The 22,079-nt window shown below is 61.8% G+C and overlaps 3 protein-coding genes across 8 annotated transcripts; 1 reads left to right on the forward strand and 2 right to left on the reverse strand.

Moving 5' to 3' along the window:
- PERM1 (PPARGC1 and ESRR induced regulator, muscle 1) lies at positions 826 to 6,407 on the forward strand. Of its 2 annotated transcripts, XM_018060568.1 has the most exons (4): positions 826 to 997; positions 1,937 to 4,423; positions 4,934 to 5,059; positions 5,317 to 6,407. In XM_018060568.1, the coding sequence occupies exons 2-4, from the start codon at positions 2,077 to 2,079 to the stop codon at positions 5,430 to 5,432; spliced, it is 2,589 nt and encodes an 862-aa protein (XP_017916057.1). In that variant the 5' UTR covers positions 826 to 997; positions 1,937 to 2,076; the 3' UTR covers positions 5,433 to 6,407. The 2 variants fall into 2 exon arrangements, with proteins under 2 accessions (XP_017916057.1, XP_017916056.1); XM_018060567.1 differs by lacking the exon at positions 826 to 997 and having other exon boundaries at positions 1,014 to 4,423.
- Positions 6,387 to 14,871, reverse strand: PLEKHN1 (pleckstrin homology domain containing N1). Of its 3 annotated transcripts, XM_018060571.1 has the most exons (17): positions 14,275 to 14,726; positions 14,031 to 14,133; positions 13,835 to 13,934; positions 10,888 to 11,034; positions 10,719 to 10,799; positions 10,546 to 10,618; positions 10,117 to 10,244; positions 9,916 to 10,047; positions 9,724 to 9,804; positions 8,924 to 8,999; positions 8,656 to 8,804; positions 8,384 to 8,533; positions 8,063 to 8,203; positions 7,762 to 7,893; positions 7,390 to 7,599; positions 7,068 to 7,116; positions 6,387 to 6,985 (listed from the first exon to the last, which is right to left on the reverse strand). In XM_018060571.1, exons 2-17 carry the CDS (start codon positions 14,111 to 14,113, stop codon positions 6,870 to 6,872), a joined length of 1,848 nt encoding a protein of 615 aa, XP_017916060.1. In that variant the 5' UTR covers positions 14,114 to 14,133; positions 14,275 to 14,726; the 3' UTR covers positions 6,387 to 6,869. The 3 variants fall into 3 exon arrangements, with proteins under 3 accessions (XP_017916060.1, XP_017916062.1, XP_017916061.1); XM_018060573.1 differs by lacking the exons at positions 14,031 to 14,133; positions 14,275 to 14,726 and adding an exon at positions 14,736 to 14,871; XM_018060572.1 differs by lacking the exon at positions 14,275 to 14,726 and having other exon boundaries at positions 9,916 to 10,011; positions 14,031 to 14,256.
- KLHL17 (kelch like family member 17) lies at positions 14,944 to 20,695 on the reverse strand. 3 transcript variants are annotated; one of them, XM_018060569.1, is made up of 12 exons: positions 20,475 to 20,695; positions 19,396 to 19,655; positions 19,176 to 19,297; positions 18,798 to 19,019; positions 18,213 to 18,329; positions 17,803 to 18,016; positions 17,392 to 17,536; positions 17,141 to 17,308; positions 16,645 to 16,733; positions 16,488 to 16,561; positions 16,109 to 16,290; positions 14,944 to 15,821 (listed from the first exon to the last, which is right to left on the reverse strand). In XM_018060569.1, the coding sequence occupies exons 1-12, from the start codon at positions 20,582 to 20,584 to the stop codon at positions 15,593 to 15,595; spliced, it is 1,932 nt and encodes a 643-aa protein (XP_017916058.1). In that variant the 5' UTR covers positions 20,585 to 20,695; the 3' UTR covers positions 14,944 to 15,592. The 3 variants fall into 3 exon arrangements, with proteins under 3 accessions (XP_017916058.1, XP_013825667.2, XP_013825666.2); XM_013970213.2 differs by lacking the exon at positions 20,475 to 20,695 and having other exon boundaries at positions 19,442 to 19,531; XM_013970212.2 differs by lacking the exon at positions 20,475 to 20,695 and having other exon boundaries at positions 19,392 to 19,477.

The following is a 22,079-nucleotide window of genomic DNA, read 5'->3' on the forward strand; positions in this document are numbered from 1 at the left end:
AGCAGGGCCTTTAGGGCCCAGGTTCGCTACTTACTAACTGTGTGGTTACGGACCAGTCACTCACTCTCTCTGTATCTTACCAAGCTCAACAGTGAAAGAGGGTCCTTCTGGCACCCCTCTCAGGACGGACACATTTTGGAAAAGTGCTCAGAGGGCTGAGCAGGGTGGTGCCTGCAAGGGGCTGTTGTTCCCAGAAGCCATGGCTCCTGCCCAGCTCCTCCTGGTGAGCTGTGGGTGGCAGCACCAGAACCCCGTTTCTGGAGGGACAGCCTGCTTGGCACCCCCATCTTGGGCTCTGCCTGCAGGAGCCTAGGTCAGGAGAGATGCTGGCAGGAGTGACTGGCTCTCCCTGACTGCTTGCAGCCACTCCCATGTGGGTGTTCTACTGAGAGCCCAACCGGGCAGGTTCACGACATTGCCAGGGGATGGGCCAGACCAGAGGGCAAGCCCTGACCCAGGTTAGTGGTGGCCATGTCCAAATGACCTCTAGGAACATTCCAGGACCCTCATTTCTGGGTTCATCACTTTCTCACTCCCTTTGTTCCCCAAAGGCATCAGGGTAAAGCCCTAAGACCCAGAAGCATTCAGATTGGTCTTGGGGGGCTGCCAGCAGGTGAGGAGGCAGGAGGAGCAGGGGTCTGAATTTTCACAGTGGGTGGGGCCACTTTAGGAGAAGAGAGCAGCCTTCAGCCAAGATGGACTGCAGAGTGGCCTTCAGTTTGGGAAAGGGAGGCCCCTGCGGGCAAGACTATTGGTCAGCATTCTCTGACCAGCATTTGACCTGACCAGGAAGGCATCCCTCACGTAGCTGGAAGCCCCTCAAATGCCATCTATTTGTGGCCTGGACCATGCTGCCTGGCAGGAGACATGTGACTATGGGGCTGTGGTATTTTTGGCAATGGGGGTGGGGCCTTGTGGTGAGCCCTGCACCATGCCGCTCTGGAACAGGCAGCTCGGACGCCCAGCTCTGCTGCCCCGGCTGGCTGTGGGGTCCCAGGTACAGTACTGTCAGCCCCTCATTCCCACCCTAAGGGGTCCCAAAGGGGACAGCCCCTACAGGGGGCTTCCCTAGGACCAGAGAGGAGGACAAGGGGCAACGGGTCAGGTAGCCACGGTGCCCTGGTCTCAAGGCACCTCCATCGCAGGACTGGTCTGGCCAATAGCCTCCCACCCCTTGGGTCCAGCGGTACCTGACCAAGGGCCAAAGGGCAGCCCCCCATCGGGGGCTGAGAGGTTAGGGCTCCCAACCAAGAAGGGTTGCCTTGATTCAGTGAGATGTAGGGAGGAGGGCTTTGTCAGCTGGGCAGGTCTGGGTTAGGGGCACAGACTCTGACGGTGGCCCTAGGGGGATGGTGGGAACCAGGAGGCTTGTTCTGTTCTGGGATCTCCTGCCCATGCAGGGGCAGAGCCAGCCTCTCCCTGATGAACCCTGAGTGGGGTCTGGCCGCACCGGTGTGACCTTGGTAGGCTCAGAAGAAGCCCGGCAGCCTGTCCCAGCCAAGGCTGGTGGAAGGTCATCCCTAAAGACTGGTCACCTGCTGGACACCACGGCCCTTCCCCCCGTGGCCAGCTGCCACCTGGGGTACATTGGGACACTCCAGAACTATCACTCAGGTGAACTGAACCCTAGAGGGTGGTCCTTGAAATGGGCTTTGCTGCGTTGAGTTGGCCTTTCTACTAGCAGCTCTGCAGGGAAGCTAGAGGCTGCCTCAGCTGAACAGACAAAAAAACACCTTGAGGAGGGAAACTTCTCCTGGGGGTGAGGAGCCCTGTGTTTTAGTGAACTTCACTGACTCCAACCCAGAATTGTAGCAACATGTCCTTTTAATGTTACCATTTGCGCTCAGTTGGGGAGCAGGGAAGCCAGGAATTTTGGATGCTCCAACTCCGGGAAGCAGCACAGCTTCTCTCTGGACTCTGTTCTGCTCTCTTTCAGGACAGAAATGGAGGGCTGGCCTCTGGGCCAGGGAAACCCAAGGGGGCAGGCGGGGTGGTGGCAGTGAGTGCAGGCTGGGGCCCCAGGCCTGGGTCTGTGAAGAACCTGGTCTGTGGCTCATGTGCCTCTGCTGACCCAGAATGGAGAACTTCCAGTACAGCGTCCAGCTGAGCGACCAGGACTGGGCTGAGTTCTCAGCCGCCACCGAAGAGTGTGGCCTCCTGCAGGCTGGCCTGGCCTCTGGGGATGAACCCTTGTCTAGCGACACTGACCAAAGGGACAGCAGTGGCAGCAGCCCCCCAGGACCCTCACCCTTTCTCGAGGGGCAACTGGCTCCCGGAGGAAGTAGCTGGCCCAGCTTTGAGGAGGAGGACAAGGCTGCAACCCGGCAGCTGGTCAGCAGGTCTTGGCATGAGCCCATGCTGGCCCCAGAGGCCTGTCAGCAGACGCCCAGCACGTCCGCACGGTCAGAAGCTCGGCTGTCCCTCAGCCCTGGTGCCACCCCTCTCATCCAGGGCTCATCCCTCCCGGGGCCAGTGTCTTCCAGAGACGAGATGCAGAGGCTTCTGCAGGGGCCAGCCCCCCGGGGCCCTGACCCTGCTCCCGCTGGTGAGCCCGCTGGGAGTCCTGAGTCCCCTGGCCACAGTGCTGCCCCCCAGAGGTCCCCTGGCAGCCCTGGAGCCCCGCCAAGAAGCCCTGGCCGAAAGAAGAGGCGCACTGCAGGCACCAAAGCGGGTGGGCGTTCCGGTGGCCCAGGCCCTGCTCCCACCCAGCTGGGTTCCCCACTGCTCACAGAGGCCAAGCCTGAGGACAGCCTCAGCCCTGCTGGGTCCAGGGGGAAGGGTCTCCCGGCAGGAGCAGCAAAGCAGACAGCAGGAACTGGGCCAGAGTCTGCAGGAGCCCCCGAGCAGGTGGCCAGACAACGGCCAGGTGTGGATCTGCCTACGTCTGTCCCTACTACTGAGCAGGGAGCAGACCGACTTGGAATGAGCCCCAGAGCTGAGCCATGCGCTGCGTCCACGTCTGACCCAGGGGCTCCTCTAGACGTCACCATGAAGTCAGACGTGGCTCTATCCACACCTGCCTCCAAACCTCAACCTGATGAGTCTCAGTCTACACCTGCTTCCAAGCCTCAACCTGATGAACCTCAGTCTACATCCGCCTTCAACGCTCAACCTAATGAGCCTCAGTCCACACCCACCTTCAGTCCTCAACCCGATAAGCCTCAGTCTACACCTGCCTTCAAGCCTCAACCCGATGAACCTCAATCTACACCCACCCTCAACGTTCAACCCAAAGAGCCTCAGTCCACACCCACCTTCAGTCCTCAACCCGATGAGCCTCAGTCTACACCTGCCTTCAAGCCTCAACCCGATGAGCCTCAGTCTACACCCGCCTCCAAACCTCAACCCGATGAGCCTCAGTCTACACCCACCTCTGAACCTCAACCCGATGAGCCTCAGTCTACACCCACCTTCAAGCCTAGACTGGATGTGGACCTGCTTGTGCCGGGCCCAGTGGTCCAGCCAGAGGTGGATTCATCTATGCCTGCCTCAAAGGCTGTACCATGCACAGCTCTGCCTCACCATGTGCTCGAGGCTGGGTCTGATGTGTGTGTGTCTACACCACCTGCTCCCACACCCCAGGCTGGGCCTGACATGGTGGAAGCAGAGGTTGTTCCCGTGGCCAAGCTGGGTTTGAGCCCTGTTTGGTCTTTAGAGGGACACCAACAGAAGCCCAGAGGGGAGCCCTCAATAGATGCCTCTGGACACCACACTGGGGAGCCCCCTCTAGGCCCCATCCAAGCACCCAGGAAGAAGAAAGTGCGATTCTCCATGGCTGTGCCCAGCTCCGAAGAGCCATGGTCAGGAGAGGTCTCAGGCCCACCCTCTCCGGCCACAGCCCCCAGGATGGCATCTGGGGGCCACAGAGGTTCTGGAGCCTGGGACTCTGTGGCAGTTGGGCCCCGGAGCCCTCAGCCTCGGATTCTGAAGCACCTGCCCCCGCCTGCCCCCTCTGCCTCCATGGGGCCAGGGCCCAGGAGCTGCTTTGCAGTGACCCTCCCGGAAGCCTATGACTTCTTCTTTTGTGACACCATTGAGGAGGAGGACGAAGAGGCTGAAGGGGCAGCAGAGGCTGCCCAGGCTCCAGCTGAAGTCCAGTGGCCGGATGTATGTGAGTTCTTCTTCCAAGACAGCCAAATCCAGAGGTCGAGGCACCAGGAGGGCCGCTCCCAAGCCCCACCCCTACAGGCTGGGCCTGTGCCGGCCCCTCCACCTGGAGACCCCATGCCAATCTCCATCCCTGAGGCATACGAACACTTCCTCGAGGAGGACAGGTCAGGGGGCACCCTGGGGCCAGCCGCCCTTCTCCAGACGCAGGTCACAGAGCCCCCCAGGTCAGTCCTCTGGGGAGTGGGGACTGGGGCCCCACCGGAGTCTAGCCCAGCCACAGTGGAACAGCTTACCCTGGCCATCAGGGAAGCAGGTATGTGTTGCGGGGGCCTCCTGGTCTGTCTGGGAACACACTGTCCGGGGAGTTCAGCCAAGAGGGCCATCGGGGAGGGACAGGGACTTCAGGATCCTGGGTTGTGAGCTGGTGGGGGGGCCTCAGGGGTGATCTGCTTAGGAGGGGCCCCTCCTCCTGCCTCCTCCCCAGCTCCCAGGAGACAGTCCAGGTGGGGCAGCCCCAGCCAGGCAGGGGTGGCTCCACAGTGGCTGTCCGCTTGTGCTCAGCCCCAGACAACTTGGGCCATCCCCGGCTCAGTCTGCACTGTCTGCAGGTCAGGCTCACATTCCCTCTAGAAGATATTTTACAAGCCAGGAAGCAGCACCCCAGATGCACTCGCCCAAGTCAGCCTGACTCAACTCTGCCACACGCTACCCTGGGTCTTGGGACAGAGGTGTCACAGGAAGGACATGACTCAGGATAGACGTGACCAGGGCAGGTGTGTCTGAGTGGGGCAGCAGGAGCTCAGGCCATGATTCTCTTCCCCAGTGGCACCCCGGGGTCCCCTCACCTCATTCACCTTCAGCCAGAAAGACATGTGCATGGTGTTTGTAGCCTTTGCTACCTGGGCTGTGAGAACGTCAGACCTGCACGCCCCAGATGCCTGGAAAACAGGTTTGTGGGGCCGGGGTGGGGTGGGCTGGTGTCCAGAAGTCCAGTGGAGGGGCAGTGGTGTCCAGTCCCAGCTTCTGGGCTAGCAGGGATGAGAGGCCCATGGGGAGGTGCGGGTTTCTCGCTGATTTCCTGCGTTGCTGACCTACCCTTGCTCTGCCAGCCTGCCCTTGTCCTTTGAGAGTCAGCCTGTGTGGATGGAGGGTGGTGGCCAGGCCAGGACAGAGCTGGCGCTCAGGAGGTCTGTGCTTCTCTTGCAGTGCTGCTGGCCAACATTGGCACCGTCTCTGCCATCCGATATTTCCGCCGGCAGGTGGAGCGGGGGCGCCACAGCCGTAGTCGCAGCCCCAGCCCCAGCTCTAGCCCCAGCCCCTAGGACCCAGGTTCGGCCCAGGAAGATGCAGGACAAGGAAATGTCCACAGGTGCTCAGGACAAGGCGCTGCCCTCAGGCCTTGCCCTCTGACTCTTTGTGTTCTGCAGTGTCTAAGATGGAGACTGTGTCCTTGGTCCCAGCTCCCCTGGACTCCACTGAGGGTCTGACCAGTGGCCGAGGCCAAGGCTGTGCTCCACGCTTGGGAGCAGGGAGATTCTGGAAGGCTGGGCAGGTAGGGGCTGAGCAGGAAACTGGTTAGTAAGGTGGCCAGGTTAGCAATAAAAAACACAGGGCATCCAATGAAACTTGAATCTCAGACCCTCAGGATGAGACCCACTTACACTAAGGAACTGTTTGTGGTTTATCTGAAACCGGAATTAACTGGAATCCTCATCCTATGTGGTTATGCTTCTGGAGGGAGGGCCACGACAGGGCAGTGGAAGTTAGAGGGGTTCAGAGCAGCAGCGAGGCCCCAGAAGGAGATCTGGGCAGGGGGCAAGGGCAAGGAGGCAGAGAGCCTCGAGGCTGGGGGTGGGGGCACTGTCCCAGCCTCTGCCCTATTTACAAGAGGCTGGGCCAGTGGAGGCCTCTGAGGCTTCTCTACCCTGGAACCCCAAAGGTCTGGTCAAGGCCTCCTTGGTTCCTGCCTGAGACGGTGAGCAGGTACCCAGAGGGGTAGGGATTCGTAGGCAGGGCCTGGAGCCCAGCCTCTGGGGCGCCCTGGAGGAGCTGCAGAGATGGAAGGCAAGGGTATCGGGTGGAGGGATTGGACACCTGGCTTTGCCCAGGGCTGAGAGGAGCTGGAGATGGGACAGGAAAGTGGGCACGGCGCAGGCAGTGGTGGAGCAAGGGGTACTTGGGTGGGTGTCCAGCCCTGGAAGCAGCACATGCAGGGCCCCCAGGACGCAGGAGACTACTGGCTGCTGAGGACAGGACGCATGGACACACAGCACCAATAAAACCTCCTCTTTCCTTCCTGTTTGGTCTCCTGCCAGTTTCTCCCGACCAGTTTGTCCTACTCACACACGCCCAGGCCACCCTCCTCCCTCTGCTCATCATGTCTCAGACCTCGCTGACCTCCGACCCTTGTGCCCTCTGGTTTCACATACTCTGGCCCTCGCTAATCTGACTTTCTCAGCCCTCTGACCTTTATGCTTGTGCCATCCCCCTCCCAGGTGAAGCCGCTGCCCCAAGTCCCCTTCCTCATTCCTTCCCTGAGAGGCAGGCTGAGGTGTGGCCCCTCTGGGTGTCCAGTCACCTTGGCCAAGGTGTCCAGGGCCCAGGGTAACTCAAGGTCCTTGACGCTCCCTCCACCTGCTAGGGTCAGACCCAGACTCAACACTGCCTGTGGCCCCACAGATAAGTCCTAGGTCCTGTTGCGGCCCCTCCTCCAGGGCCGATACAGGCAGGTGGTCCCCAGAAGCAGCTGCTGGGGGCCATCAGATCCATTGGATGAGCCCCCGTTCAGGCTCTGGTGCTCCTCGAGGCCCCTGCCGCTGGGAAGGTGACAGAGCTTTGTCCTGGACGCTGCCGTAGCCCTGGGGGGGGCGGCCATCTGGTGGGGAGGGCAGACATGCATGTGTCTTCAGGAGGTGACACCCCAAACTCTCCCAGAAGGGGGCAGGGCCCTCACTCACCTGGGGGAGGTGGTGAGGGGTCGGGCGAAGCTTCTTTCTCAGGGGAGACCTGGGGACCCAACCACAGGTCTGAGAGATGGGCCCCAGGAAAGGGGGCTTGGAGACCAGTCCTCGAATCTGCCTGACCCCACCCCCTCCTTTTCCCCTTGGCCCCCCCTCCTCCCCACTGCTCCCTTCCTGCCACCAAGCCCAGTCCCTGGTTTCCACCCACCCGCCTCTTCCGCTGTTTTCATCTCTCCTGCTCCCTCAGGGTCTCAGAAGGCTCCACGCAATTTCCTCTCCCCAACAGAACCCCTTGCCCAGGTTGGGGGCTGCTACTCACAAGCTGAGGGGAGTCTGGGGGCTGGGGCCCCCAGCCCTTGATGGAGGCACGATGGTGCCGAGAGGCTCGGGCCCGTGGGACTGCCTTCTCAGAGAGTAAGTGGGGGCCAGAGAGTCCACAACTGGAGTCAGAGACAGGCACGGACACGGGGACCGAGCAGAACAGCCTGGAGGGCTCAGGTCCAAGCGAGCTTTGCAGCACACTGAGGAACTGTTGGGAGAGCACTGGTGACCGAGGCCCCCTGAGAGGCCCCTGCCCCAGAAACCCCCTTAGCCACCCACAGTGGCCTGAGCAGACCTCAGGCTTCGGGTACCCTCTCAGCCTCAGGCTGTGGGCACACCAGCTCTTTCTGTCACCTAGCAGGGGACTGACCTCATCCAGGCTCTGGACGTCTGTGATCTTGCGGTGGGAAGTGGCAGGTGGTGTGTAGGGGTCAGCGTAGAGCGGGGAGTGGGGTGTCTCCAGGGAATAGTCTGGAGCCTCAGGGCTGCTGTCTAGGCTCAACTATAGGCAAGAGACAGGAGACACAGCTTCCTGGGGCTGGAACTGGCCAAGCCCTTCCTTCTCTGTGCAAGGGACCTCTGGTGGTTTCAGGACTGAGGAGGCCAAGGAGGTGGATGGTGGGAGGGAGCGGAGGGTCATGCCTGGAGCCAGGGTCAACATGCTGGCCCACCTTGGTCAGGTCCAGGTGTAGCAGGGCGGCTGGGCCAGGCCTCTCAGCCCGGGCCTTGTTCCTGGGTGATCGGCTGCTGCCGCCCCGTCTCAGCTTTGCCCTGTGCCCACCGACGCTGGTGCAGCCAGGGTTGGCTTGCTCCTGTGGGAACCAAGGACCTTCCAGAAGGTTTCCTGGGGCCCTCTCCCATACAACGGTCTGAAGCTACACAGACTCCCTTCCCCTTAGGAACTAGGCAAGTATGCCATGGGGTCCCCAACACAAACTTCCCTCATGGTTCCGTACCCCCTCTGCCCATTATCCACCCCCCCAGATACTCACTGGTGGGGGCCGGGCTGGGCAGCCTGCAGTGGATGGTGCTGAGGACTCAGGGAGGGAGTGGCTGGTGCAAGTGGAGGGGGGCGCCGGGCACCCTGAGTCCCAGCTGGTCCGTGCATCAGAGGAGAGCGAGCCTCGGCCACTGACCACAACCTGGGCAGCCGGCAAGGGGTAAAGGTGAGCCAGGTGGCAGGAACCCTCCCCACCTCCCTGTGCCCAGGCACACCTGTCTGTTTTACCGCAGCCTGGCAGCACCTGCCCTGCTGACTCCTTACCTGTGTGGATGCCCGCAGCCCCGGGAGGCTCTCAGGGCCGGGTGGTGGGGAGGCCCTGTCCTCACGGCAGACTGTCTGCAGGCAGAGCAGCCAGTGGCTATAGTCCTCGTAGCTGGCGCACACCACACGGATGGTATTGATGAGACGGCCTGGTGCACGGATGCTGTGAGGGGGCCTGGAAGGCAGGGTGCTCCCTGCCAGGCCCCAGTGCAGAGCTAGGTGCCCACCCGGGGCCACAGCCCCTCTCCCAGGTCTGGCTCCCACCCACCTTCAATCAGGAAAGAGCGGATCTGCTTCTCCTTCTCTTCCAGGTTGATGTGGATGGCGCTGAGCGGGAGCTCCCCCTGCAGGGCGTTAGGGGGACAGGGCCTGAGTCAGGGAACAATCCCTGACCCACCCCCCAGGTGAGCCCTCCTGAGTTGGGTGGGCACGTGGACACCAGGCAGAGGGCAAAGCAGGGTTGAGGTTAACACCTTGAGGGAGGCCAGGCACATCCTGTCTGTCCTAGAGGGGTGTCTTCACCCGGGCTCCAGGTGGGGCTTTCTCCAGCCAATGTCTGACTCAGGACTGGTCAGGGACTGGTCCCCTGGGCCACCCATTAAGATGGGGGTGGGTGGGAAGGGATCACGAGGAAGCCCCCTGTGTTTCTCGATGACTGAAGGCCATGATCACCCCCAGAGCAGGAGGTACCCTGATGCACAGGATGGACCCTCACGCCCATGCCTACACCCACGCATGCACACACACACAACCTTCAGGCACCAGGAAGATGCCTGCTCAGAGGTACAGGCACCTTCCAGAAGCACTGCGAGCCCCATGCCACCCCCAGGTGACTGGCCTGCTGGTGGCTGTGGACTTGCTAGCATGATACAGGGTGCTGAGGCAAGGTGCCCACCCTCCTTGCCCACGTCAGGCTGAGACCAGACTGACCAGGACAGCAGGCTGGGTGGGTGGGGCCACTTGTCCCAGCAGGCCCCGACATACAGGTTCCTCCTGAGCCGTTGCCCCCTCCCACCCCCATGTGCAGGGAGCCTCCCTGGGGCGGGTCTGCAGTGGGGAGGGACCCACCTTAAAGCAAAGCCCATCTGCTTCCTCGGAGAAGATGGCCAGGGAGGTTGGGTACAGGACAAGAAGCCGGTCCCACTGCTCCTGCAGGGAGGTCACAGCGTGGAGTGGGGTCTCCGCTGGCATACACCCAGGGCCTGGCCCCATCTGGAGCCCATACCCTGCCCCCACCTCCTCCCACCTCTGTGCCCCCACCTGTGAGGGCAGATGCTGCAACTTGACCCTTGAGGCACAGATGGCACTGCCCATCACCTGGCGGCCTGATGCTGTCCGCAGCTGGGTCAGCCTGTGCTGCAGAGTCCAGGGGAGCGCGTCCTCAGTGGGGCCCTGGGAGGAAAGGTTCAGGGGCAGGTGGAGGAGGGGAAGGGAAAGGGGTGCAGGGCTCCCAGCACTGACCTGCAGGGGCTCTGGGGGGCAGCGAGGCACCCCTCCCACGAGGGCTATCTGCTTCTCCAGGTGGTAGAGCCAGCGGCCCAGCTCGGCCTGGCTGGGGCAGAGCACGAGAAGTGGGGCGGGCAGCGGGCCTGCGGGGGAGGGACAGAGTGGGCTAGGCCAGGGGCCCACAGGAGAGGCCCCTCAAGGGTCGGCAGGAGCCACTGATGACCACATGCACAGCTCTGGAGGCCCCCAGTCCGCTGTCCTCCACCCCAGCCTGGCACTGCACGTGTGCCCATCAGAGGAAAAGCCAGGACCCCTCAACGTGCTCAGAGTCCCGCCAAGGTCCCAGGCCGGGTCAACAGCCAGGTTCACTGAGCAGCCTTACTGCTGTCGCCTTGTCTCGAGGGCAAGGTCAGCACAGGCAGCACCACCCGTGCTCCCACACACCTGTGATCTGGAAGGCGTGCTCTCTAGACCCCTCGAGGGGGCAGACACTCAGCTCCATCAGTGGTAACAGCCCCTGCCAGAGCATAGCGGGAGAGAAGGGCTAGGGCCCCTCTGCCTCCCGAGGGTCTGCTCTCCCCCTCCCCCAGCACCTCCCTCTGCCCATCTCCCCGCACCTGGAAAGTGAGTCCTTCAGGACCATGGGCCTGGAAGTAGAGGTGGGAGGAGAACAGCTCCAGGTAGCAGTCGCTGACATTCTAGAGGAGAGGGGGCCAGAGTCTGAGGACTGGGGGGCAGGCTCCAGGGTGGCTCCCCCCAAGCACACACCCCTAGCCCAGCCCCCACCTGGCTGTGCTGGAAACGCAGCTGGACCTTGGCATAGTGCACAACGCTGCCTAGACTCCTCACTGCTGCCCTTCGCCGCCCCTCCTTGAACACACTCAGGAAAGGCTGCTCCAGGATTTCTTGCTGGCTCTGCAAACCTGGAATGTTCTAGGGTGGGGGAAGAGGTCAGGGGAGCAGCCTTGGCCCACAGTCTCACCATACATAGGTTAAAAACATACGAACAGCATCACATGTGTACAGAGCCCTGCACACACACAGTCTCTTCATGTGGCAACAGTGCAGAACACACACACACACACACACACACACACACACACAGCCTCTGCTGGTCACAGAACTCTGTGGTCTAGTGATGGAGCCAGCAACCTTTCAACTCATCGGGAATTCAACTCTCAGCTTCACTGTTTCCTAACTGTGTTCCCTTATTTTGGTTACTGTGCTGTTTGAAGTCCCTTCAGTCATGTCTGACTCTTTGTGACCCTATGGATTGTAGCCCGCCAGGCTCCTCTGTCCATGGGATTCTCCCGGCAAGAATACTAGAGTGGAAAAAAAAAAAAAAAAGAATACTAGAGTGGGTTGCCATGCCCTCCTCCATGGGACCTTCCCCACCCAGGGATCCGACCTGCATCTCCTGCAGCTCCTGCATTGCAGGTGGATTCTTTACTGCTGAGCCGCCAGGGAAGTCCTATACTGGTTACTCAACCTTCCAAATCCTGTTGGTCAGAGGGGTTTTCAGGTGTTTGAGTGACAGGATGCTCAAAACCCTCCCACACCTCAGCGTCAGCTGGTACTGGCTTAAAACTTGGCTCTTCGGAGAAAGGTTAGGGTCCATGGAGTCACAAAGAGTTCGACACAACTGAGCGACTGAACACCACCACACCGAGAAGGGGGTGCTGATTTGCAGTGTCTGCCAGTTTGCCTGGTGTGAGTGTTCTCATCGCAGCCTGTTACGCGCCACACTGCCACATGCCTCCATCCCCTTCCCAGCAGAGGCCACGGTCCCGGCAATAGCCAAAGGGTCCTCTCCCCTCACTTCAGGCATCTACTTATCTCAGGATCTTTGCTCCTGCTGCCCTCTCTGACTGGAGCACTCAGCCCAGCCCCTTCTCACCTACTCCAGCACTCGGCTCAGACCCCTTCTCTAGAGCTCCTGTCCGGGGGCCCTTCTGGCGCTCCAGCCTCACTGGCCCCTGCCCATTGGTCTTCCTTTGCATTTCACCTTGGTGCCAGCCACATCTGATGTGCTGTCTTTTCCTTCTTTATCTTGTCATCAGCTTTGTCATGGATGCGAATGACATGGGAACAGGGCCCTTGTCTATTTGCCCCTTTGCTGGGCCAGGACCTAGGACAGTACTGGTGTACTAGGTGCAGGCCCTCGGTGTACTAGGGCTTCAATGCCTGTCTGCTGAAGGGAGGGATGGTCAGTGCCCACCAACAGCTGACTCTGGCAAATAGAGAATCCTCTATAAGCAGGGGTTTGATGATCAAAATGGGAGCCAGATTAGCACAGGTGCCCTACTGGGGCTGAAGTCTGGGGATCAGGGCACACTGGGGAGCTGGCAGGGGCTGCTGTGCCTTGGCCAAGCTGAGCCACCCCTTGGGCAAGCCCAGGAATGTGAACAGACAGACTCAGAGCTTCCGGGCCTCTCTGCCTCTGGGTGGAGCCTCCTGCACCCACACCCAGTGCGGGGAACGATGCTGGGATGGGACCCATGAAAAATAGGCCATGGATCGGGAAGGGCCACACAGCTGGCCCGCGGCCTGGGCTCAGGCTTGGGGCCGTGGTGGGGCAGGCTCCTACATGGCGGCAGAGCCCACCCCCTGACAGGGAAGGGGAGTGCTGGCTCCTCCCCCGGCCCTACCCCCCGAGGTTCAGCCAGCCCAGTCCCCTCTCCAGCTGCCATGTCCTGGCACGAGGACCACCGGGACCACATGATGCATCCTGGACCTGCACGGAGGGAACTGAGGTCTGAGATGTGGCCACATGGAGGGATTCTGGCCAGGGCCTTGACAGAAGCGCCCTGTCTGCTTCTCTGAGGTAGCCTGGTTTCTGAAGGCAGCACAGGGAGCCCAGGGAACCCCAGGGAGCGGGAGGGGGGACAGGCCCGGGCTTCCCAGCCTGACAGGAACACTTGGAAAGATTGCCTGGGAGCTGACACCAGCAGCTGTGAGGATGGGTGCTGGCCAGTGCTCCCCGCACAATCACAGATGTTGTTCCTGGAGCAATAGCCTAGAGGCTCATTTCTCTCACATGCCAGGGCCTCTGCACACAGCAGAGCCTCACTCCAGCCCTTGGAGGCCGTGCCGGGTTAAAGGGTAGGTGTCTCTCCCCCTTGGTCAGCAGGTATTCAGCTCAAAGGTGGCCCAGCATATGCTTGGGAGTCCTCCTTGCTGTGTGACGTGGGGGTACAGGATTATGTAGTGGTGGACCCCAAGGGGACATCTCTTAGAGAAACCAGGGCTAAGGGTAGTGGAGAGACTGGCTCACTGAGTACAAGAAGCCCCTTACTTTCTTGGAGCAACAGTGGGGGTGGTGGTTCACAGCCCCATCGCCCGCCTGACACCCATGCCCACACAGCAGCACAGACACACGTGCTTGCCCAGCTTCAACATGCCCAGACACGATGTCCTGCATCAGGGTGCGGGGTGGGGGCTGGACACCAGGGCCCTGGGCAGGGCTGGCACGTGGCTAGGCACGGAGGCCCCGCCCTGCCGCCCCACTGACTCAGTGCCGGGTCTCAGTTTCGCTCTCCGCTCAGACTTTCGGCCTATGAGCTCCCCAGGGCGGGGCTGCACCTACTTCCTCGCTGTGCTCTGGGCTTGACACTCCTGGGGCCGACAGGGAAGACCCTGGGCCCAGTACAAATGGGACACACACGCAGTCACACGCAGACCACTGCTACCACACCCCTCCGAGCCAGGGCACGCTACCCAGTCAGTCGCTCACCGTCCCTGGGATGTAGTGGAAGATCTTGTCAGCAGTGGTGTCCCCGTCCGCACCAGCCTCGGTGCCAAACAGGCCAGCCAGCTTCCGTGCGCCGTCCTCTCTGGGGACAAGGGAGGGGGGGCTCACAGCCTGGCCCGAGGCAGATCGAGGGAGACCCTGTGACCAAGCGGCCATGGCCATACCCCGCCCCCCTCACCTATTTCCCTTCAGCGAGGGCTTTCTGGAAAAGGAGGCCCGGAGCCTCCTAGGGGCCTGAGGGATGCAGTGGCTGTTCCCCATGGGTGGCAGTGGCAGCTGACCTGAGTAGAGCAGGTCGACAGGTCTGGGTCTTTCTGTCCCGAGCCTCCTGCCCCACCTCCTGGGGCGGGGCTCTGGGCCAGCCAGCCCTGCACCTAAGGGCTGGGGAGGCGGAGTCTTTCTGGGAGGGAGCTGGCCCTTACCAGAGGTTGAGCTGAGCCTTTCAGCTCCCTTCCCAGGGTCCTCCACATATCAGCCAGCCTGGGGGGTAGGGGAGGGGGAGGAGAGATTCCCCCCACTCATAGCCCAGTCAAGAGCCCCCAGTCTGTACAGGGGCTCAGAGGCCATTGCATCAGACTGGAGGTTGTCTAGGGTCGGAGGGCCAGAAAGGAGCTCCCTGAGCCCAGTGACCCCCCTCCAGACATGTGAGCGCACATCCTGTTTCCACGTAAATGCCAGCCTGAGTCACCAGTGACTGTTCGGGACATGTGCTCACTCTCAGCTGTTGAAGCGGGAGTCTGCAACTGGGGAAGGAGGAACTAGGACCCTCCTGCAGCCTCCTCTCTGCCTCCGTCCAACTCTCACCCCAGGTCAAGATAAATGGTCCTGAGGCTTAACCAGAATCCAGATTCTAAGAGAGAGGGCATAACCCTCCCAGGTGTACCTGGGACTGGTGAGGTCAGGGGGCATGCCATGCAGAGCCTGGGTAAGACTTGGGCCAGCACAGCCCTGCCCCTGGATGTGACGGCGCTGTCTCAAAGCTCCCAGATGCCAACACGGAGCCTCGGCTGGGGCACACAGCCACCCCAGGCCCCTCTGGTCACCCTAGACAGGACCCTGAGAGGCAGAAATGGATATTCAACCACAGGCCCGCAGAGCCCAAGAAACATGTTTATTGTTCAAGTGGCTCATATTGCTGTGTGGGGTTGGCAGCAGATGGTGCCCAGCTCAGTGCAGGATCCAGAAATGACACCACAGCCATGGGAAGGAAGCCCAATTTGTGCCCTCCCTGGGAGAGTGTCTGGCTGGGCACGTCAAGGGTGGTGTGCAAAGCACAGGCTGGGGGGTCTGCACCTGACTCAGAAAGGCCCCGGCCCATAACTGCTCTGCATCACCCCTCGGTCCCTCCAGGTGTGCAGAGTCCAAGTTGGCTCCTCACCCATGGGGAATGCCAGTGTCCACTCCATTGCTCCCCAGGGCCCTCAGTAGGGTGGGAGGACACCCAGGAGAGCAGCTTGGCCCCAGAGATAGGACACTTCAAGAGTAAACGAAGAAATGGGTAGCTGCAGCCTGCTCAACATCAATCAATAAATTAATGAGTGAATAAATAAACGGCACACACAAACACTGAGAAAGAAACACAGTAACGCCCGGGCTAGACGCACGGTGGACGGTCGGCGCTGGATGTCCCTGGTGGGGGCCAAGCCCCGCCCCACGAGCAGGGGAGGGAAGTGCTGGGCCCTGGGGGCTTAAGGCACGAGGGAGGCCGCCGGCCGGCCTCTGTGCAGCCGTGCCACTGGGTCAGAGGCTGGTGGACGACACGGAGAGCGTGGGTGAAGAGGGCGGAGGGAAGTTGAGTAGCTCCAGCACCGCCACGCCCACGCTGCTACGCCGCGTGAACATGCAGGACGCGGCCACCCACTTGTTGGTCCTCGGGTTGTACTTCTCGATGGAGTTGAGGCTGGAACTGCCGTCATTGCCCCCCACGGCGTACAGCCATCCATCCATGGACACCAGGTCGTGTGTGCTCCTGGGGGCAGGGTGGAAGGGGACGAGCAGGGGATGAGGCCGGGGGTGAGGAGGGGGCAGGGCCAGGGTCTGGGGCTGTGGCCACTGGAAAAGCCTGGGGGCACTGCCTAGGGAGGCGTCTTTGGGGCGGGGCCTTGATACGGGGGGCGGGGCCTTGACGATGGCAGGGGCAGGGCCCTGAAAGGGGAGACTCAGGAGGGAGGTGGGGGACAAGCTGTGCAGGGATAAGGCCCTGTCATTTGGGGGAACAGAGGGCAATGGTGGTGACAGTTCTCGGGGCCCGTGCACCTTCTGATGTTCATGGGCGCCACACTCTCCCAGGCGCCTGCCTTGGGGCTGTATCTCTCCACAGAGTTGAGGCAGCTGGTTCCATCATTGCCACCAGCCACGTAGAGGGCCCCCTCCAGCACCGCCACGCCTGCCGAGCTACGCCGGCTCAGCATGGAGGCCACGGGCGTCCAGGAGTTCACCTGAGGTGGAGGGATGGGCTGGGGGTCGACCCACCACCAGCCTCCCTCCACCTCCACGTGCAGACCTCTACTCCAGGGTGGGGAGTCTGTGAGACAATGTGGACATAGAGGGATGACCCTCTGGGGGATAGGGGTGGCCACAGTGTTGACCTCAAGCACCTCTGGGAACGGGGATATGTGACTGGGGAATTTCACACCTGGGGCTCATACTTCTCCACGGTGGCCAGGTGTGATGAGCTGTCATAGCCACCCACGGCATACAGGTTTCCATCTGCAGGGAGTGAACACACTCATGGCGCCCCTGCTGTGTGTGAGAGCCTCTGGGGCTGGGTGCTACACAATGCAGGCGCCCACCGAGCATGGCCACGCGCACGTATCGCCTCCGTGTGCTCATGGCGGCGATGGATGTCCACGTTCCCGTCAGGGGGTCATAGCGCTCAGCACTGTAGACACCAGGACTGCGGCTGACCTTGAGCAGTGGAGGAAAGGCAGTCCCGGCCCCAGGACCTGCCCTCCCCTGAAGCATGACTAAAATTCCGTGCTAGGCAGTCAGGAAGGCTGACCCCAGAATCCCACTGGAGCTGAAAGCAGGGCCATGCTGGGTAGACATGGGCCATGGGCTGCCTGGACAATGCTGGGCAAGTGTCCACCTGGGTCCAGCCCCTGCCCTGGGGGAAGGACCCCAGAGAGGAAAGATCATGCCACTGGGCTGGCCAAGGTATTGGGGACCCTGGTGACCTCAGGCAGGGTGCCCCTTGGCTCCTCACAGGCAGGACCCCTGCAGTCCTGGTACAGCCGCACCTGCTGAGCCAACTCTGAAAGGCCACCCGGCCCTGACCCCGGCTACTACCTGTTGAGGCAAGAGGCCCCATCGTAGCCACCAGCTGCATACAGGAGCCCATGCAGGGCAGCCACACCCAGGCAGCTGCGCCTCGTGCCCATGGACACCTCCGGCTGCCAGGTGTTGGTCACAGGGTCGTAGGACTCTACGGTGGCCAGATCTGAAGTCCCGTCGTAACTAGGGGAGGGTCCACTGCTGGTCAGGGCTGGCCCAGTGGGCCCACGCCAAGCCCCTGACCTGAGACCAGCCTCTAGTCTTACCCGCCCACAGCATACAGCCGGTTCCCCACTGCCGCCACGCCCACCCGGGCTCGGCGTGTGGACATGGAGGCCACCACGTGCCAGCGGTCAGTGCGCGTGTCATATGCTTCACAGTCCCCGTGGATGGCGAACAGGCTCCCACCACCTAGGGATGGGGAGGTGACGGGGCAGGACGAGGGCCCAGGGAGGTAGTCGGCTAGGAGGCTCTATCACATCTCAAGATTGAGGGCCTGGAGGCTCCCAGGGCGAGTGGGGTGGGGACTGGTGAGTGGGTCACACCATGGGGGATGGAAGAGCAGATGTGGGGTGAGTGCAGGATGGAACTAGCACAGGGTTGGGAAGTAGGACTTGTGCTGGGCTCATGGGTAGGGACATGGGGCAGGGCCTGGGGGACAGGGCAGGTGGGCATACCCACAGCAAAGAGCACAGGACCAGCGCCTTCACAGCGCCGGGGCCGGGTGCGGCTCGTGCCCAGGACGCCCCTCTGCTCGGGCAGCAGGTGGAACTTGAGGGCCTCGATGAGTAGATCCTTGCAGTCTGGGTGGTGCCGCACCAGGCTCTCAGCGTCCACATGGCCCAGCAGGAAGTCCCGGCTCAGCAGGGGCAGGCGGACACACTTCATCAGCTGGAGTGTGGATGCTATAGTCAGGTAGCAGGCCTTGCCCTGAGACCCTCTCAGGTACCCTGGAACCTTCTTGAGACACATGCCTGCATCACCCCTGTGGGGTTTGTGGGCATAGAAGAGCCCAGGCATAGCTGGGTCCTCAGCCATTGGGTCCCTTCCTGAGCACCATGGGCCCCGCCCCCGGGCCTGGCCTCACCCGAGGAACATGCTGCCTCCGGGCATCCACATCATGCTTCACCCAGCTCAGGACGGCACGGTAGACATCCTCCTCTGAAGGCACGTTCAGGCTGTCGCTAGAGACCAGTTCCAGCACCTGGGGGTGGGGACCCTCAGACCTGAGATCTGGGGAAGATCTTGGGGCCCATGGAGCCCTGAAGGTGCCTGGGAGGGAGAGTCCAAGGGGCCCAGTGTTCCTATGAGGACGGGCCAAGCAGGGTCAGAAGCCACAGGTCCAGTTCCTGGGGGCCAATTCCAGGGTCGTCCTGGGGATGTGGAACCAGGGACTACTCGGGTAGTAGGTAGAATGTGATCAAGACAGGAGAGTGTCAGGAATCAATGGTGAGTGCTTGGGTGGAGTTAGAAAAATAGGGGTGGTTGTGCCCAAGGGACGGTGGTTGGGTTGGAATGTGGGTCACTGGGGATAAAGGTTGAGAGACAAAAGACCAGGTTTTTAGGATGCAGATGAAGGAGCCAGGGACCAAGGCTGGCTCTGGGGTCCAGGAACTAGGTCAGGGTCAGGATCCGGGTCAAGGTCCAGGCTGTTCCCCAGCTACCACGTTACCTGCTTCAGCGGCAACAGCATGAACTCCTCGGTCTTGGCCACGTCCACGAAGTGCTGCAGCACGTACCTGTGTGCCGCCTTGAGCAGATCACCGCAGGAGTGTGTGTCGGCGAAGCCCCGGATGCCCAGGCAGTTGGAGGGGTCCAGCTGGCTTAGCAGGAACTTGCAGCAGGCGTCTCGGACGCCATTCAGCTGCAGGAGGCTGGCTGCTGGGAGCAGAGTCTGTGAGGCAAGGTGGGAGAGAGGGCCAGGGGAGCAGGGGCAGAGAAACAGATGTGAGGACTGAGGGAGTGGCCACACTACAGATGCTGGGGGCATGGGGTGAGTGGAGGCACCGGCACCGTGGCAGCACGGGCCGTGAGGCTGAGGTCGCCACACCTGCACGTTGCCTTCTCCCACCACGATTTCGGCTGTGTATGCAAACTGCACCAGCTGGTCCAGGGCCTGAGGGTCGATGTCGTGCAGTGTCACGTGTGTCTGACGGCTCTCACTCATCTCGTCTGGGTGGGGGGAGGTATGGGACAGCGAGTCAGGCTGGGGCCCACGCCAGGAGAGCTGCAGAGCCCCCCAGCACCTGGACCGGATGGGCTGTACTTGCTTGTGAACATGGCGTGGAAGTAGGGGCTGCAGGAGGCTAGCACCACCTTGTGTGCCCGGATCTCCTTGGCAGCTACGTGCAGGACGATGTCACACAGGAGGCCGCGCTGTCGCATGCGGCTCATGGCCACGAAGGCGTCGTGGTAGTGCCGCTTGGAGTTGTGGGACACAGCGTGGCCCTCTCGGCTCAGCAGCTGCATTGTGCCTTCCATGGGGGCTGTGGGCCGGGCCTGCCGGGGCCGGGCACGCTCTGCCTCAGGGCTGCACATGGGCAGTGACCAGTCAGGGTGCACTCTGCACAGAACTGCTCACCTACCCTAGAGACTTTGGTCAGGGCCTGGGCACCCAGGAGGCCACCTTCCCCCAAAGAAGCCCGAACCAAGTTTCCATGAAGGACCCATGCCCCTGGGGACCCCATGCGCTCTCCAGGCGCCACCCACTCTGCTGCCTCACGGCCAGAGAGCCTCCTCGGAGTCCAGCCAGACTCTGCTCCAACCTGCTCCCCGCTCTAGGTCGGCTCCCACGCCAGACCCCGGTCGTTGAACCTGTACAGCTTCCTCTGCCACGATCCCTGCTCAGGCACATACTTCCCTCCCGCCGGGAGCACCCCCAGTTTCCTAGGCCCTCCTTGGGACTAGGCTCTCTGTCCATTGCTGGCCACCCTTTCCGCGCCCCCGTCGGAGTCCGGTGTCCTCCGCACGGGCTGCGGGAAGTGCACGAGGTGAACTGATGCGTACTGGCCGGTGGCCCTGAAGCGGACCCCTACATCGACAGGCAATGTAACCTCTTTTGACCCTTAATCCCTCATCCTGCAGACAGGCCGCGCGAGTCTTTGAGCGGCACAGCCGGAATTCAAGGGTGGCGGGTGGGGTCAGACCTCCGGGAGCAGCCACCTCGGGATGCCCTGCCCCGCGCCGGCTGTGTGCGCGGATAACGCAGTGGGTCTGGACCCTCCGCGGTCCGACGAACCAGCAGGGCGCCAGGCCGCCCCCTCCCGGCAGCCTGCCAGGGTTGGCGCGCCCCTCCTTCCCTCCTACTCGGCCCTAGCCAGTCACTAACCCTAACCCCTGGCCCACTCACGCTGGAGGCTGCGGCGGCGGCGGCGGCGGCGGAGCCTCCGGCGCGGGCCCGGGGCTGCCGTGCTCCGGACTTTGCGTCCTGCCGGCGGGGCGCTCGGTGCGAGGCTGCATGGGGCTCGGCCGCTGGCCCGCCGCCGATCCGCGGAGGACACACAGACAAGCCGATGCCGGGCGGCTGAAGGGCTGCTCCGCGGTGGCGACCGGCTGGGCGTCCCTCGATCCCGCCGCTTGCCCGCAGCCGCTGTTTCTCGGCGCCGCCCGCCCGGCCTCCCGCGCTCTCCCGCGGTTTCGGGGACGCTGCCTAGAGGGCGAATCCTCTCAATGTTTTGGGGCTCCGTCCGCCTCCTCCTCCAGGAAGCCCCCCCGGGCCGCGCCCGTCGCCTATATCTGCGAACCCTCCAAGATCTACCCGCGTCACCTCGTTCAAGCCTTCCCAGCCCTGGAATCTTCTGGGGGCCGAAAGGCCCAACGTGATTGCCCAGGGTGCGTCTGCTTGCCTCTTTCCAACTCCACGCAGGCCCCTTTGCCCGTCTGGCCTCGACTGGACGCTGGCTGCGGAGTGGGAGAGCGGGTGGGCTGCACGCCCGTAGGATTGTGAGGTCCCCTGTCTTGGGATCTGGCTGTCCAGGCCTGCGGACCTCTGCCATTAGACGGGTGGAGGGAGGGGTGGGCATAGGTTGAGTTCTCCATCGCCTTCCTTCCCTAAGGCAACCTTCCAGCCTCACGGTCTTTGCACTGGCAGGCTGTTCCACAGAGCAGGCAGAGGAAAAGTGGCTGTCCCTGCCCGGGTGGGCCTGGAGACTTAGGCAAATGCCTTAGTAACTGGAGTCCCAGGAGAGGACTCGCTGGACTGAAGTATCAGGCATCCTCTTTCAGGGAAATTTGGCCAAACTGGCTTCAATAACAATGCTTGAATCTTTCCGCTGTCTGCCGGTTCCTGCCCTTCAGTCCCGCCCAGCACAGGTGCTATGGACTACCCAATGAAGTGGTCCTCATCCTTCTGATCCTCATCAGAGTCATTTATCTTTTCGCAAACTGCTCATCTGTAGATCTCCATTTCTGTTTTTGTTTGTTTTCCGATCTGCGGAAAACTAGATTGTTGGCTTTTTATTATTGATTTGGAAAAGCTCTTTGTATAAGAGTCCTCTCTGACACATGGTTCCCCTCACTCTCATGCATTTTTTTCCTCGGTCGATGTATTGACATCCTCACTGGCATGTGTTCACAGAGCTCTGGAAGGCTGTGGGCAGGGCTGGGCGAAGGCGACCCGGGCTCCAATCCCACCTTCCGCCAGGTCGATGTCGTTATTAGTGCCTTTTTTGGGGAAAAAGATTTGTAAGCGGACAGCGGGATTCCGCCCTACGCAGTCCTGCCGGGTCCTGGACCTCTGCAGTCCGTCCCTCAACAGAAGCGTGCGGGAGCCGTGACAGAACCAGGCCTGCGCCGGAAGCTCGAGTCCCGCTTGCCACCCTGGGAGTAGGGGCGCCGGCCATCTGAAAAAAAAGAGATGTGAACGCGCCCTCCCGCCTAGATGCCTCCACAGCCACCGTTGTAGAACCCTAAAGCCACCTGAAGGGGCGGTGCCAGGGGCGGGGTCGGCCTGCAG

The sequence above is a fragment of the Capra hircus genome, chromosome 16, assembly GCF_001704415.2.
Source record: "Capra hircus breed San Clemente chromosome 16, ASM170441v1, whole genome shotgun sequence".
Taxonomy (NCBI): Eukaryota; Metazoa; Chordata; class Mammalia; order Artiodactyla; family Bovidae; genus Capra; species Capra hircus.